Source organism: Mycetomoellerius zeteki, unplaced genomic scaffold, assembly GCF_001594055.1.
Source record: "Mycetomoellerius zeteki isolate Tzet28-1 unplaced genomic scaffold, Tzet1.0 scaffold69, whole genome shotgun sequence".
NCBI classification, from domain to species: Eukaryota; Metazoa; Arthropoda; class Insecta; order Hymenoptera; family Formicidae; genus Mycetomoellerius; species Mycetomoellerius zeteki.
The window spans coordinates 601,860-618,788 of record NW_017257708.1 but is presented as its reverse complement, the minus strand read 5'-3'; the positions used below and the strand labels follow the sequence as shown (position 1 = coordinate 618,788).

The 16,929-nt window shown below is 38.4% G+C and overlaps 2 protein-coding genes across 3 annotated transcripts in view; one reads left to right on the top strand and one right to left on the bottom strand.

The window, feature by feature from the left end:
- Ten-m (teneurin transmembrane protein Ten-m) overlaps positions 1-6,132 on the top strand; it is a 570,328-nt gene extending 564,196 nt beyond the window's left edge. The window contains exons 15-17 of the mRNA XM_018457893.1: positions 21-2,329; positions 2,534-3,287; positions 3,550-6,132. Coding sequence (XP_018313395.1) covers positions 21-2,329; positions 2,534-3,287; positions 3,550-5,038 — 4,552 coding nt within the window. The 3' untranslated portion in view covers positions 5,039-6,132. The remainder of the gene's footprint in view (positions 1-20; positions 2,330-2,533; positions 3,288-3,549) is intronic.
- Positions 6,133-11,436: 5,304 nt separating this feature from the next.
- The window catches only part of LOC108729003 (RING finger protein 121), a 7,347-nt gene continuing 1,854 nt past the window's right edge, over positions 11,437-16,929 (bottom strand). The window contains exons 4-8 of one of the 2 annotated variants that reach the window (XM_018457897.1): positions 16,479-16,633; positions 16,180-16,408; positions 15,857-16,092; positions 15,636-15,752; positions 11,437-13,437 (exon numbers count right to left, since the gene is read on the bottom strand). In XM_018457897.1, the coding sequence (XP_018313399.1) occupies positions 13,386-13,437; positions 15,636-15,752; positions 15,857-16,092; positions 16,180-16,408; positions 16,479-16,633 (789 nt within the window). In that variant the 3' untranslated portion in view covers positions 11,437-13,385. Of the gene's footprint in view, positions 13,438-15,558; positions 15,753-15,856; positions 16,093-16,179; positions 16,409-16,478; positions 16,634-16,929 lie in introns of those variants that run through there. The other variant, XM_018457899.1, reaches the window with a different exon arrangement.

The window sequence follows — 16,929 nt, the reverse complement described above, 5'->3', positions numbered from 1 at the left end:
TTATTTAATTTTTTCTTTAGCGCAACTAGAGTATCATATCGTTATCACATCGCTCTGAGTCCCCTGGATGGTGTTCTCTACATATCGGATCCAGAATCTCATCAGATCATCCGCGTTCGCGACACCAATGACTATACGGATCCCGATCATAATTGGGAGACAGTAGTCGGTTCTGGGGAACGTTGTCTTCCTGGTGACGAAGCTCATTGTGGCGATGGTGCTCTCGCACGAGACGCTAAACTCGCTTATCCCAAAGGCGTCGCTGTTTCTGCAGACAACGTTCTGTACTTCGCTGATGGCACGAATATCCGAATGGTCGACAGGGACGGTATCATTACCACTGTAATCGGCAATCACATGCATAAATCACATTGGAAGCCTATACCTTGCGAAGGGACATTGAATGTTGAGGAAGTCCATCTTCGTTGGCCAACCGAATTGGCGATCAATCCTCTGGATAACTCGCTACATATGATCGATGATCACATGGTTCTTCAATTGGCACCAGACGGTCGTGTCAAAGTTGTCGCTGGTCGTCCGCTTCACTGCGCCTCGCCTTCAGCCTCGTTCGACACGGAACTCGCGACTCACGCCACCCTCGTGATGCCGCAGAGTGTCGCGTTCGGTCCCTCGGGTGATCTCTACATCGCCGAAAGCGACTCGCAGAGGATCAATCGCGTTCGCGTGATCGGCACCGACGGCAAAATATCGCCATATGCCGGCGCCGAGTCCAAGTGCAACTGTCTGGAGCGTGGCTGTGACTGCTTCGAGGCCGATCATTATCTGGCATCCACTTCTAAATTTAACACCATATCGGCTGTGGCGGTTTCCCCCGATGGAGTTGTACACATCGGCGACCAAGCCAATTACCGAATTCGCTCGGTAACAGCAAGCATTCCCGACGCAAGCGGTGCACGAGAATACGAGATTTATGCGCCCGATACACAAGAGATTTACGTGTTCAATCGATTCGGCCAACACATTTCCACGAGGAATATTCTTACTGGCGAAATCGTGTATCAGTTTACCTACAATGTCAACACCAGCAATGGTAAGCTTAGCACAGTGACGGACGCAGCTGGTAACAAGGTCTTCTTGCTCAGAGATTATAGCAGTCAAGTAAATTCAATTGAGAACACGAAGGGACAAAAATGCAGGTTGAGAATGTCCAGGATGAAGATGCTGCACGAATTAAGTACGCCTGACGATTACAATGTTACTTTTGACTATCACGGACCAACGGGCTTACTGAAGACAAAACTCGACAGTACCGGACGTAGCTACGTTTACAATTACGATGAATTCGGTAGATTGACAAGTGCGGTAACTCCCACAGGCAAAGTAATCAGCTTAACGTTCGACCTCAGTCTGAAAGGTGCTGTGGTAAAAGTTGGACAGAACAATAGGAAACCTATCTCAATGTTGATTAAAGGATCGTCCGTCGTTACGAAGATCGGAGAGGCCGAACAAAGGACGACGGTTCTCGCCGATGGTTCAGTTGGAAGAGTAACACCATGGGCTCATACCGTTAGTACTGACTCAATGCCGTACTCGATCCTGGCAGAACTCGAACCTCTACTAGGCGAAAGCTATCCCGTGCCAGCTAAACAGAGAACGGAGATCGCCGGGGATTTGGCTAATCGCTTCGAATGGCGATACTTCCTCCGAAAGGTCCAAGGAAACAAGAATCGCGGTAACTCGAAAGCAATCGCTCAGGTCGGTAGGAAGCTTCGTGTCAACGGCGAAATCCTGCTGTCTCTCGAGTATGATAGAGAGACGAATACTGTGGCCGTATTCATGGACGATCGGGTAGAATTGCTGAACGTCACGTATGATAGAACGGCTAGACCGGTCAAGTGGGGACCAAGGAACGGTATCTTTGCTGGCGTCGAATTGGAATATGATCGATTCAGCAGATTGACAAGCTGGACGTGGGGTGACATTAGCGAAACCTATGGTTTCGATAGGTCAGGTCGGCTATATGAAATCAAATACAGCGATGGCACGTCAATGGTATACGCTTTCAAAGATATGTTCAGCATCCTACCTCTGAAAGTCACTACGCCGCGTGGAAGCGATTATCTTCTCCAATATGACGAAGCGGGAGCGTTACAGTCGTTGACTACACCAAGAGGACACATTCATACGTTCTCTCTTCAAACTTCTCTTGGATTTTATAAATATCAATACTATTCGCCGATGAATAGACATCCTTATGAGATCCTTTACAATGATGACGGTCAGATTCTTGCCAAGGTATATCCTCATCAAAGCGGAAAGGTTGCTTACGTCTATGATCATGCTGGGAAACTCGAAACTACACTCGCTGGTAAGTGATTCTTTCTGATCTTTCTGATATAGTAAGTTTTGCTAAAATAATATTTATTTTATCCTTATTTTATAGTTACATTTTAAGTGTGATTAAAAAAATATTTATTCGCATTTACGTTTAATTTCAACAATTTGTAAACATCATAAAGATGTTTTACAAATTAGAGACACAATTTGTTAATCATAAACCTCTTATCCTTAGGACTCTCCTCAATACATTACACCTATCAAGAAACGACTAGTTTGGTGCGTAGCATTGACATTAACGAGCCAAACTTCGAGATGCGCATCGAGTACAAATATCACGCCGGTATTGTGAAGGATGAAAAAATCAAGTTTGGCAGCAAGAGCGGCATGGATAACGCTCATTACCGTTATCAGTATGACGGTAACGCGCGCATATCTGGCATCGAGGTCGATATCAACGGTAAACAGCTACCTCAGCTTCGTCTCAAGTACAACCAAAATCTTGGAGTATTGGAAGGTGTCGGTGATCTCAGGATATACAGAAATCTCTTCAATAGATCGGTGATGCAAGATAGTAGCAAACAGTTCTTCACAGTCACGGATTATGACGAACACGGACGCGTCAAAACCGTGCTGATGAATATCCGGTCGTTCGATGTGTTCCGTATGGAGCTCGAATACGATAATCGCAATCGCATCAAGATGAGGAAGCTCACTATTGGAAAGGAGTCGATGGAGAAGAAAGAGTGGTCCAGAATGGAGAAAATCACGTACAACGCAGACGGTCACGTACTGGAAGTAGCAGACACGGAAAATAATTGGCAATACGCATACGATGAGAACGGTAATGTGATCGGCGTGACCGAACATAATGAGAAGATTGTCTTGGGCTACGACAGTGGCGATCGAGTTGTCCAGTACGGTGACGTCGAGTTCAATTCGTATGATGGACGCGGCTTCGTCGTGATTCGCGGAGAGCACAAGTACAGGTATGTGTTTTCTACTTTTATTTAATTAATTTAAGATATAAAATTAAGATTTATTTTTCTTTCTTTCCTAAGATATACTTATAAAACAAAATACACAATATGTTTATATTTTTTATTAAAAATAACTAAAATTATATAAAATTGCAAAAATATTCTTTTTGAAGAAAATTTTGGTAAAACCTATTTTGCTGAACACCGACTGAAGAATATTGAAAAATGTTCTGATAGATATATGATGTACGATATTTTTTCTTTTCTTTAGATACAACTCGCGCGGCCAACTGATTCACGCGTCGGAGCACAAGAAATTCCAAATCTGGTACTTCTACGACGACCGTGGTCGACTAGTGTCCATGAATGACGACCGAGAGAACATCACTCAGTTCTTCTACGCGAATCCAAAGACTCCGGATCTTATAACGCACGTGCACTTCCCGAAATCATCTAAGACTTTCCGGTTCCTCTATGACTCCCGCGATTTCCTGATGACCGTAGAAACGTCCGAGCAGCGTTTCTACGTCGCGACAGACCAAAATGGCTCGCCTCTCACTCTCTTCGACACCAATGGCAATCTCATCAAGGAGATGCGGCGCACTCCGTTCGGCAAGATCATTAAGGACACCAATCCGGATTTCTATCTGCCTATCGATTTCCACGGAGGTCTCTTCGATCCTAACACTAAGTTAATCTATCTGAACAAGAGACTCTACGATCCTACTGTCGGTCAATGGATGACGCCAGCTTGGGAGCAGATGGCCAACGAACTCACTACACCAACCGACATCTTTATCTATCGCTTCCGCAATAACGATCCGATTAACTTTAAACAGAATGTTGAATACATGACGGATTTGGGAAGTTGGCTAAAATTGTACGGCTACGATATCTCGATGATGCTTGGCTCTGAATATACGAAGCACATGGTGTACCAACCAAGCGCGACTGTTACATCCCCGCAACTGACTCCGGACTTTGGTGTGATGTCCGGTCTGCAGTGTATCGTAAATCGTGTACAGGAGAAGTTTTCCGATTTAGGTTTCGTTCCTAAACCATTGTTGAAATTGGAACCAAAGACACGGAACCTGTTGCCGCGAGTGGCACATCGTCGAGCGGTTTTCGGCGAGGGTATCCTGGTATCGCGTGTCGGCGGTCGGGCTCTGGTGAGCGTGGTGGACGGTGTGAATAGTGTAGTGCAGGACGTGGTGACATCCGTATTCAACAACTCATACTTCCTGCCATTGCACTTCAGCGTGCACGACCAGGATGTTTTCTACTTCGTCAAAGACAATGCGTTGAAGATCCGTGACGATATGGAGGAACTCCATCGGCTCGGTAGTATGTTCAACGTGTCCACGCACGAAACGACGGAGCACGGCGCAGGCACGTGGAAGGAATTGAGGCTTCACAATCCAGACGCGGCCGTGGTGATCAAATACGGAGCCGATCCCGAGCAGGAGCGACATCGTATTCTGAAGCATGCGCATAAACGAGCCGTCGAGAGAGCTTGGGAAATCGAAAAACAATTGGTGATGGCCGGTTTCCAGGGTAGAGGCGACTGGTCGAAGGAAGAGAAGGACGAGCTTATGAGCCGCGGTACGGTCGACGGTTATGAAGGCGTCGACATCCACAGTGTGCACAGGTATCCCCAGCTCGCTGACGACCCTGGTAACGTCGCGTTCACCCGCGACACTAAGAGGAAGAGGCGAAAGAGCGGCAACAGGCGCAACAGGACTCACAGACACGATTCGTGATTCGAGGACACCACGACGCGAGTTCAAAGTATCGCTTGGGACTTGATTCGCGCGTGAATGTGAGAAGCGAATACGATAGAATGGGAGAGAAACGGAGCAACGCGTTGATAGAAAATCCTACCACCGCGTACTTGCGTTAAAACGTGACGTCGCTCCCTTTCTCTCCTCGATTCTCTTCTCGGCCTCTTCTCTCCCTACGCTCGTCGTCGAAACGCGATGATCTATCACGAGCGACCACGGATGCGTCCCGTGTTCGGAGCAACCTACCCCGTCGATGTGCCATAAGCGCGTCTACGCGATCGCGATTTGTCATAGATTCCTAGATCGAGTAATCGTACGTGCGAAAACGGCGGGTTTGGGAACAGATTGCGAAGTGTCAAAATTAAGCTAGTCGCATTATTAACGAAATGAAGAATATAAAGCTTGTTACATATGGTGATTAGTTTATAGAGAAGACGAAGAGACATGAGAGGGAAGGAGAGAGAGAAGAGAGAGGTGATGAAAATCGACGCGTGGAGAATAGAGACGAAATTGCGTGCGTGAACTTTCAAAAGTGCCGTCCGCGACGAAATCCGATAGTGTTTTCGTGAAAAGGAGGGAGTATGGAGTGTCTTGGACTTTTTCGGATCGTCGGTCGATTATTCGAGCTGATGTCATTCAACAGGGTCTACAAGACACGCGTAAGCACGCACGCGGGAGCGAGATATCTCGAGATCGCCGCGTCGAAGTCGGAAGATGCGGGGCGAGAGGATAATTTTCAATACAAAAAATACGCTGACGTTCTCCGAACGTTCAGTTATTTGACACTCTGTTCGGGATGCTCTCACCTCGCATCTCTGATCGGGGGATATTCGCCCGAGGGTGGATATGTTTGAACAAACTGTCCGTGGACGTCGCCGTAGATCGCGTCGCGAGACGTCGTAGGAAAAGCGAGAGAGAGATTAAGAGAGAACGAGAGAGAGAAAGAGAAAGAGACAAAGGAGAGCAGATATACAGCAGATATTTTTAACAAGGCGCAAATTTGGTGTACTAGATGCGAGACAAGCAATTGTAAATATAGCTACTCGAACTCTTAATGGTAAATGTAGATAAAATATCGTAATGTAACGCGCGAGAACGATCGTAAACTCAAGTGGAACTGTCGATACAGCTTTTTTATATGTATACAAAGAAAAAAATGACACACATACATACACAGACATATATACGCGTGAAGGTATAGAAACTTACTTGTGCCCCCGTGATATACTCGAGTGCAAGAAATGGGGCAAATCGCGAAGTTATATCGGACGCGTCGCGGTAAAAAAGTAAATAAATAAATAAATAACGTGAGAGAAAGAGGTAGAAAGAGATTTTGTCCGGAGAAAGCATGACGTTCGCACGAAATGAACGGTTTACGTTAAATCTTGACTCAGGCCTACGCACGATTGACACACAAACACATAAACACACTATCGCTTCAAATCGGCCGGATGCATAGCATGATCGGCAACGTTATCTCATTGATTCTGCTGCACATGCAAACGCGTAATTGAATGAATCAAGTATAAATGTGGTATTCTGAAATCGAAATCTATCAAGTCCTTAAGATCTATAAAAGTTTAGTTTATTTTAAAAATATAATTAATTTATACTTAAAAAGCAAGTTCGTGGACTTTTTTTCACAAAATATCAAAGCAAATGGAATGACATTGATTTTCTAATAATAAAATTAGTAGTCATGTGAAAGTTCATAAAAAGTACTAAATGTTAAAGGAAATTGACATCAGAAAATGATAAAAAAACAGTCAATTTTATCGTTTCAGAATTGTTACATTACTCCATTTATCAAACCAATTTTCCTCACTCGAGCTTTATAAATAAATTTCAAACTTGATGAATTTTGGATTGTGGTTGCCTGAGGTATGAGCGAATCTATCCGATTTGTCGTAGACAACGTAGACACGTGTAAATAGGTATCGGTATCACGTAAACGTGTAAGAACTATTGCAGCGTGATATTGTCACGTAATAAAAAGCGACGTGACACGACGTGACGAGACGAGCAACGGTCGTAACGGGATGCGTCGAAGTAATAATGTCCAGAAGAAATAATAATATAATAAAAATAATAATAATAGTAAAACGATAAGTAATAAAAATAATAAATAGAGTAATAAATAATAATGGGAAAAACGATAATATTACCATTATACGGAAAATGCCCCGCCTATCTTTCTACTAAAAATGAAAAATTATTTTTTGAATTGTGTCGTCGAAGAAGCCCTATGTAACCGTGTGTATGTGGGATTGCCCTGTGAAAAAGAACCTCACCCCCGCGCTCCGCCGAAGAGAGCATCCCGGCAAAATATAGTTGGATTAACAAGAATCGATGTATGCAGAGAAATTCGTTTCGTCAAAGTTATAAATTCCTAATCCTCAAAATATAGGGGATTGGTTTCGCGATGATGGAACTTTTTTCTAGATCCTTTAATACGTATCTATTCAATTCTCATTGAGAAGAAAAAAATTAGAAATTTTCACGAAACGTTGAAACATAAAATTTTCTCTTGTATAGAATTAAATTCCATATCCAGAGTATTTTCCTTCTTTTGTAAAGTTATAATACTGATGAGTATACATCAGATTTTTTATAACGCAATTTTAAAACCAATCTCCCTGACTTCGAAGATCAGGCATCGAAATAAATTTCTTTCGATTCATATTAATTCACCTATCTTTTACAGGGCACAACCTTAGCCCCTCCTCTCTGTAACTGATATAGCTGAACTCGTCGGTGTTTATCAATATTGGATAAATAAGGAAAAAAAGTAAAAAGTGTAGAAGTCTGTGGTTCGGGTCGAATGAAGTAACCGATTAATAGAAAGTAAAGAATGCAAAAAACGAATATAACGCATAATATATATAAATATATATATATATATAGGGGTACACGGTGGTGAGCCAACGTGCGAGCCCACGCAGCTCCACCACGTTGTGTTCCGCGTAGACGATATATATAACTAAAAGGAAAAAAAATAAAAATACATAATCACAAACGTACGTATTAGTTGACGAGTTAACGTGGGATTTAGTGAAAGGTTAAGGGAGTGTGCTAGTGAACCTTACAAGTAACATCGCTGTACATATCTGTTGTGTATAGCCGCCAACACGCCACTATCCCGCGAAAGTAGTCTTCACGTCCTCGTATCACGAAAGATTTTCTACCATGAAATGCAAGGGATTTTAGCGACGGGGCCTCATTGATTTACGACACTTTATTTTCACATACCACCATCACATTTTTAATTCCACATCACATTTTTCTAGATCAGAATTATGAAAATTTTGAGTTATCAACCATATCTCTCTCGCATCATTTTTACAAAGAAGTAGACAAATTGATAGAAATCATGTATGTGTTTTATATCGTAAAAATGACTAACAAACGCACCGCTAGGATTCTTGTTATTTCGTGACACGTTCTATCTAAACATCTTAAATTTAACAGATTCTTTTCATCTTCAGAAGGGACCCCGAGGCTAGACGAGGCATATCGATCTGTGATTCATTCCATATGTCAAACCGTCGGCGCAAAGGCAAAATTTTATTTTCCTCCGTATAAATAGAATAAGGAGAATTCAGTAGCTTTGACGCGGAAAATTGCTCAGTCATCAAAGCCTCGGGACCCAGCTTCAAATACACATTCTTGTCTACATCAGCTTCTCGAAACCGTAGTTAAATTGCTTCGGAGCGATTCTCCTTACATCACTGTAATCTCGAGCAAGTGATCTTCTTTGCTACTTCACCTACCGAGACATAAACAATATACGTAGAACCAACGTTCGAGAGATGAAAATCATTTGCTCAAGATTATAAACATACAGCAGTAGAAATCATAATCTTTCGACCCTTTCGGTAACTAAAAGGATTCAGCTTCAGCACAAACACGTGACCCGACCGAAGCTACGACCGAGACCATTTTTTGAGAATGCGTTTTGACTCGTTAATATCACTTCCAGACTTTCATATGTTAACTTGAGGGAAAAAAAGATCTGCTTTCATTTTTTGTTATGGAAAGCTGAAGGGTTTCAAAATTTCTCGAGTATCGTTATTGAGGGACAATTTAAAGTGGTCATATCTTTAAGAATGTTTTGACCTCGGTTTTGAACGTACAATATCAGCTAAAAGTATCAGTCAAATTTTGATCGTGAATACAGATTGAAAAACCAAGTATAAAAAAATAAAACAAGTCATTTATAGCTTATAATGGCTTTTGCAGTGTAATGGTCATGCTGTCATTTTAGATAATTTTGAAACAAATACTTGAATTCAAATGAACTTTTGCACGAATATTTATTATAATTTTATTAATATATATAATAATTTGATATTGTCCCGCATCAAATTTGAAAATAAGTATAGAACGTGATTTTACATAACAAGGCAAACAAATAACTTTTAAACTACAAGAGAATTGTGCTTAAACTTTATGTAAATATTCATACGTAATAATAAAATCATCGACGAAATTTTTATATTTTTGGCAATGCTTCACTATTAAATTCATAATGTCAAATTATATCCAATTTGAATTATTTTTAATTATTTCTATAGATCGTCACTACTCTTATTCAATATGTCATTAATTTAAGTAAAACAGTTAATTTAACTAAAAAAATGTATTAAATTTGTCTCTCAAATTTAATTGATTATTTAAGGTACTAAATACAAGTGCACATTAATATAGACGTTGTTTACTTTGAAACTAACTACAGACTGCCACCCAGCCATTGAAGCCAATTTGGCGTAATATAATATAAATGTAACATTTTCAAAGACTTGATGAATCTAATTTTATTATTTTTTAAATATATTACATTATGTAAAGAATATAATGTAATTAAAGTGTAATATAATTAAATCGATCAAGTTTTTAAGAAGTGTTACTGTTATACTATAAATAGTGAAATTTCTTAAAAACTTGTTCAATTGAATTCTATTATATTTTAATTAACATATATCTATAGTTTTAATTAAAAATTTTTTTCTCAAAATTTTATACTTCTAAACTAAATATAACTTAAAAAGCTGCCACTGAGCTGTCACTGAACTACAGAAATGGATTTTAATGGATTGATTTACATTTCGACAAACATAGAAGTTAAAAATAAAATCTTATTTAATTCAAGAGATACATCCTTAAAAAGTAATAGAACGAGACCGCTTCTCCGATGATGTTCTCGAATGTTGCTTCCCTTGGGTGACGCGCGTTCCTTCGATATTGCGTTCTTGACGACCTCTTCGGCTCTAAGCACAAGGGGACACAATCCCGTAGCGCTTGTTACTGAGTTATTCATTGACACGCCGTTATCCGACACGCGCGCATTGTAGTTTCCTAGAAATGCTCAGCATGCGACAGCGGCTTCCCGGCGTGGCGACCGGGTGGACGCTGCAGGCGATTTTCTATGTGTGCTCGCGTCTACTTGCAAAAAAAAACGATACGTAATAACGGGAGAGAGAAAAAGAAACAGAAAACGATATGATATGTTTAGAAAAAGAAGAAGTCCTGTACTCGAGTTAACTTTACGCTTAGCGCATGTTTCCTTCGAGCGCAAGAGCCGCGGGTGAGTTTCTCGCCCCCTTCGGTTTTTCCCTCGGCGCTTTTATTCACGCACCTCATAAAGCGGACGTATCCTAACAACAATTCATTCCCGCCGAATTCATGTAAAGTAATCGACATTATCGTTATATTATAAGAAGAAGGGGCGATTCTAAAGAATATTGAAGCATCAGCTTCGTGTTTAGTAATTCTGACGTAAAATATAATTTTACAAGATAAATGAAACCACACGTGTGGCGTCCGTTAAAAGCGCTATTTTGCTTCTTCGATTCCCAATGTTTCCAAAACGAATCCAAGAAAATCTCCGAATTTACGCCAGGAGATTCTCGAGAAACCCGTGATAATACATGTTTATACCCGAATGCGAATCTCAAATACCTCTTGAACGACATTGCGGAATCGAAGGATCTGGAGAGGAAGTGGAGGAAAAATGGAGAGCGCGGGATTCCCGATGCGGCTCGTCGCGGGAGGGTGCAAAATTTATTATTGTTACGCCGGATCGCGATCGGCGGTCGACACGCGACTAAGGAAAAAAGCAATACTTCATAACTATCGTGTATGTCTTTGGAATGCCGTTGAAAGTCCGGCGGTAGAATCGAGGGACGATTAATATGTCAAAAGTGAGGAGAGCGTGAGGAAGGATGCATGAGAAGCTAAAAAAGAGAGCATGCGTGCGTGTGAGAGAAAGAGAGAGATATATATATAAATTAATATATATATATATAAATATATAAATATGCGAGTTGCGTTATAACGATAGTTACTGCGAGGGGAAAGGAAGGAAGTCGTGCGCTTTTTCTTTTATATATATAAATATAATGTATACAGGCGAGTCGCGAGAAACACCGCTCGTCGGACGCGCTCGTCGCGCTTCTTTCTACACGCCACAGAAATTGCGGCGGTCGCGTGATATTTTGTTTTGTACATATAATACGAAAAAGAATGATATATCGTTCCGTTCTGTTGACGGCGGAGCGCTTCTTGTAGCCCTGCGACAGATACGACACGGAATCTTCGCGATACTTCGGATACGGTGAACGCGTCTGAAGATCAACTGCGAGGCAATTCTCACTCTAGACGCGTGTCGCACACATTCCTTACAGAAATTTAATACTAGAGATTATTTACTTCAGAAATTTAATACTAGTGATTAATTACTTATTAAGTACTAAACAACGCAGTGATTTTAATACTCAAGATAAATAATTAATCACATTTTAGTATTAATTGGATTTCTGTAAAGGATTGCAATAGTTTTTCGCGCAAATGACTTGACATAGTATCCAAGAAATCCTCGAAAGGTCCAAAATAGCGAGCTCCATATTCGAGTGTGAAGAACCACACGTGTCGCGAGAATTTTTATCCTAGACTTTTAACGAATCTCGTAAACACCTCACTGTGTCCAAAGTGTCGTACGAAGCTTCCGTTATCGTTTTCGCTGGCGACGAGATGAAGAAAAAGAGAGCTGCTACGTAAAAAAAAAAAAAAAAAAAAAAAAGAAGAAGAGCCACAATCGTACGCGACATTGATGTTGTTAATTAGGGTACCTACAATTATATCCGTAGCGATGGTAGTTTCGTACACCCGTGCCCGCAGAAGGAAAAAGGAAGAAATCATCTCACCGTAGCGACCTTTATACTTTCATATAAAGACGGCGGTCAATTTATACACAGAGGAGAGGAAACGGAGGAAGTAAAAATTTTACTGGCATCTATTCTTGGCATTGGCGTGACGGTGAACGCGGCTCGGGTCCCGACACTCGGTATCCTCGCGTGGGACTCAAACGGCGAACCGACGATCACCGACACGACCGATACACAACGTTCGCCCGTTCGTCTGTACTTTACTTTCTGTTTTTCATGAAACTTGTACATATTAATTGCGATTATGTAAATATCTTGAACACACATGTAAACACGCGCGTGTGCCTGCGCGCAAGTTTATTTTAAAGACTACATCATGAGATATATATGTATAAATATATGTGCTCACATATACATATACATATATATAAATATATTTACCATGTAATGATATTTAACAATAAGGTAACATATATTCTATACTCTTACACGCTAAGTACTCAATAAATATATCTATAAAATTTCCCCGTGTTTGTGAATGTCTACCCCTGGACCCATCCTGACGATCCTATCGTTTCGTGGCGTCTGAACCATCCAACAAGCCAAAGATCAAGTTTCAAGTGTTAACGTCACCTCTGTTCATCGAATTCGTTGAAAGATAATCGTTAAATGTGTTTTCACCCTTAGCCTCTGTTATCTCATCCTCACTTTCCTAACGCCACCCTTCACACCTCGCCCCGAAATTTCATCCCACAAATGTCCGCGAAAGACTTTAGGTTTATAGACAAATATATATGTACATAAATATAAATATAAATACGAATTATATATAATACTCTCGCGACGGGTCCGACATGGTCTGACAAGTACCTATGGATACGTGATGTGATGAAAGTTGTTTTTCTATCGATAATAACGAGAAAGTTAATTAAAGTCTTTTAGTAATATCACTAACAAGTTGTTATCATTGTCTTTCTCTCTCTTACTGTGCCCACACACATACACGCACACATGTACATATTATCTTGAACCCTATACGCGTCCAACGAGATCATATCCTTTCTCAAATCTACCTCTTATTAAGAGATTTCGAGTGTGTAAATAGGAACTTATCTGTCGGTGCTAGCAGAGAAATTATCTAACAATATAGCGTGCGGTAGTAGTTATTCCGTTACGAATGTTCTTTCATGCTGATCCTCCTTCGTATTTGTTATTCTGTAAAAATTATGAAAAGAAAAAGATAATCGCAAATTTATTTAAAGTTCTTACGTATAAGTTATAAGCTATATTTATTGTGCTCAGGGAAAATTGCTACGTTGCTTACAAGAAACAAAGGTACATAACTCTCTTATGACTGAACAGCGCTCCTTTTTAACATTTGTATTACTTTTTTGCTAATATTACTACGAAAAAATACTGATATATATTAATATTTCAATTTGCAAAATATCTTATTCTCTTATTTACAAATTATTGTCAAAATATCTTGAATTTACAAATATTTATTAAAATTGCTAATTCATGTAATATATTTTTTAACCGTGAAAGAGTTAACAATAGTTAGAAATTGATTAAAAATAAATACAGTTATACGTTTCACATTAATTTAATTTAAACTATCACTTTAAGGTTTAGTTTCCTAGAAATTCAACGAACGAATTTTTTCTTCCATGAAAAAACTACCGGACCAACAAAAACGCAATACGGAGGAATTGAATACCACAGCTAAGTATGTCGTTTTGTACATAATTTTATTGCAAAAGACGTGTTCTTGACAGTAGCTGCATTCTTTACAAATAGATTACATACTATTTTCTGTATACAACAAAAGATATATGTTACATTCTCGTTGACTATTATAATCGAACAGTACAATACACACTAACAAACTTCACACTTGTCGAATTAAAAGGAATAGAATAAAGGTAACAATTACCAACTGTTAAGAATGTAACATATATCAGATACTCTTCTTCTTTAGAACGATCTTAAAAAGGAAGTACTATAAATAATAATTAATATTACATTTTAGAAACATCTCTCAATATTTAGAGCGACTAGCAACAGAGTTAAGTGCAACTATAATACAACAATGATTTACATATTGCATGTATAATATAATATTTTGATCTCCATTTTTTTAATGCTGCGAAACTTGTGACATTTACTAGAAAAATGTTATTAAATCGTAAAAGATTTACTATAAGAAATGAAAATTAAATGAAAAAATAATTTTTTGAAAAATGCTTGTGCAATCAAATTGACAGAATCTGACAAACAGAGCTAAAAATATCGATATTTATTTACTAATAAAAAGAAACGTGATCTTTATAAGATGGATAATTTTCTTTAATTATCACTTATAATTTGTAATTTTATAAATGAAATACTCTGATTTGCATCTCGCAACTGCAAAACATTATTAATCAGAGAATGTCATTAACACAATTTAAAAGAAGATATGTACATGTTAATTATTTGATATAACTTAACATTTTTTACATAAATTATAATATGAACACTTTGTAAGCAATCATACAATTTACGGAATATATACATGCATTCTTGACTTTCTCGTAAATGCATATTTTCTGACAAAGCAAATATTGGAAGCAGCACCCATAATTGGCTGAAGTTAGGAATGATGGAATGTATTTGTTAATAGTAGGAAGTTATTAGAACACATTTGCAAGTATAAAAAACAAATTAATGTGAATACAAATTTGACGCGTCACTATAACTTGATATTTAACTGCTAAAACTGTTGAGATGGAATAATTAGTTTAAATAGAGCAATGTAAAAGATAATAGGACAATAATTTAATCCTCCTCATGTCTTTCACGAAATATTATTCATGCAACAACCATTTTCTAAAACAGTTATTTTTAACATGCGTTCAAAGAATCTTTAAACGGAAAAGACAAAAATATCATCACATATTTCATTGTTTTTTACATTAAATCACTCATTAATTTGTTTAATATGTGGCACCGCTTTTTTTAGATATATATTTACATTACATGTAGTTCACACATTCTCATTGAGCTTTAATATTTGTTATTATGAAAAAGATTTCATATAACGAATTCTTCTATTTTGTTTCTTTAATTTAAAGAAATGTTTATATGTTCATTGTAAGATTTTTCGAACGCTATTTTCACGGATATTTCTTTTCTAGAGTTAACATATAATATCTTTATTAATTTAGACACGAGTAGGATTATTGGTTTTTACTGGCATTACATTTCCTATCTAATAAAATATCTTTTTTTATGAGTAATAAAAATAACAGCATGTACAAAAATACAAACACAGTATTGAGATGCCTAACAGTAAGTTATCATTCTCTTTAGCGTTGCAATAACAATGATGCATGTGAGAGCAGTTGATTTTTACCAACATTGTTACTTACTCAAGGCCCAGAGCCCAATTGATACCTTGAACTAGAAACAAAATTAACGGTTGCCACGCAACAAGCCACCTTAACCAATCCAGCAATTGACCGTATAAAACGTGCGGCCGTTGCCAACTGCATTGTTTCATTAAGGCATTTAATAAATATATCGGTGTAAAACGATTGTTAGTAATAATTTGTTTGTTACGTAATTTTTTTGTTACGTTATAAAAGGATACGGATTGCGGAACATTTTCGTTAAGTCGACTTTCTCTTTGCAATAAGGGCAAGTTTGCTTTTTCCCCACAATGCACCAGCCCCTAATGCAAAACTCATGAAAAACATGGCCGCAAGTAAGCTTGTACGTATTTTCGATCACACCTTCTTCATGCTCAGAAACTAGAAGTTTATTTCCACATACTGCACAAACATTTACCTCCAGAATTCTGGTTGGCATGCTATCGGGAGTATAATACTGAAAATCACATCAAACATCATAAAATTACATATATAACATGATAAATTTAACGTCTCTTATACAATGCATATGTCTAATACGTACTCCGATATGTGATGCCATTGTGTCAGCACATATTTCAGCAATATCTCTTCCTAATACTCCAAAGTAAAGACCGTAAAATATGAACAACATGCCCAAATCCATCCAAACATGAGGTTTAACATTTAATATGATATTTAGACCAAAGAATGTAAACAAAATTAAAATATATCCGATTATACCCAATACATAGCTGAGCTTATAAATAAAATAAAACCATTTGTACACTAATCTGCAAAGGAATAAAGTCTTATTATTTTATGATTATTGCTGATACATCATTAATAATTACTCGGCATTACCTAGGTGTGGTACCTTCGATTGGTCTCTGAATGGCTTTTCTTACTACTAAACCTGTTATACACGAGGATAAAAGCCATAAAAATATAAATCTCCACCAGTGGTTCTTCAAACTAATTCCAAATGGAATAATCCACATGGCTACTAGTGTTACAAGCTGCAAAAAAGAAATATCGTATTAATATATAATTTCAGATATTTGAAATACAGGGTGTTTCCAAATTAAATGGCAAAACTTCGGGAGCGTGTAGAGGAGTAAAAAACTAAGAAAAAAAGTCCTATAGACATATGCTCGTTTTTGCTCCGTTTCAGAGAAATCGAAAAAAAATGTTTACATTTCTTGCCATATCTAGCACCGACATATTTGATTACATTTTCCACTTTCTGTTATGAATTTGTCAGTCGCTCTTTGAAAGCCTTTAACAGTAGATGAATTTTGTCTTTTGCAATATG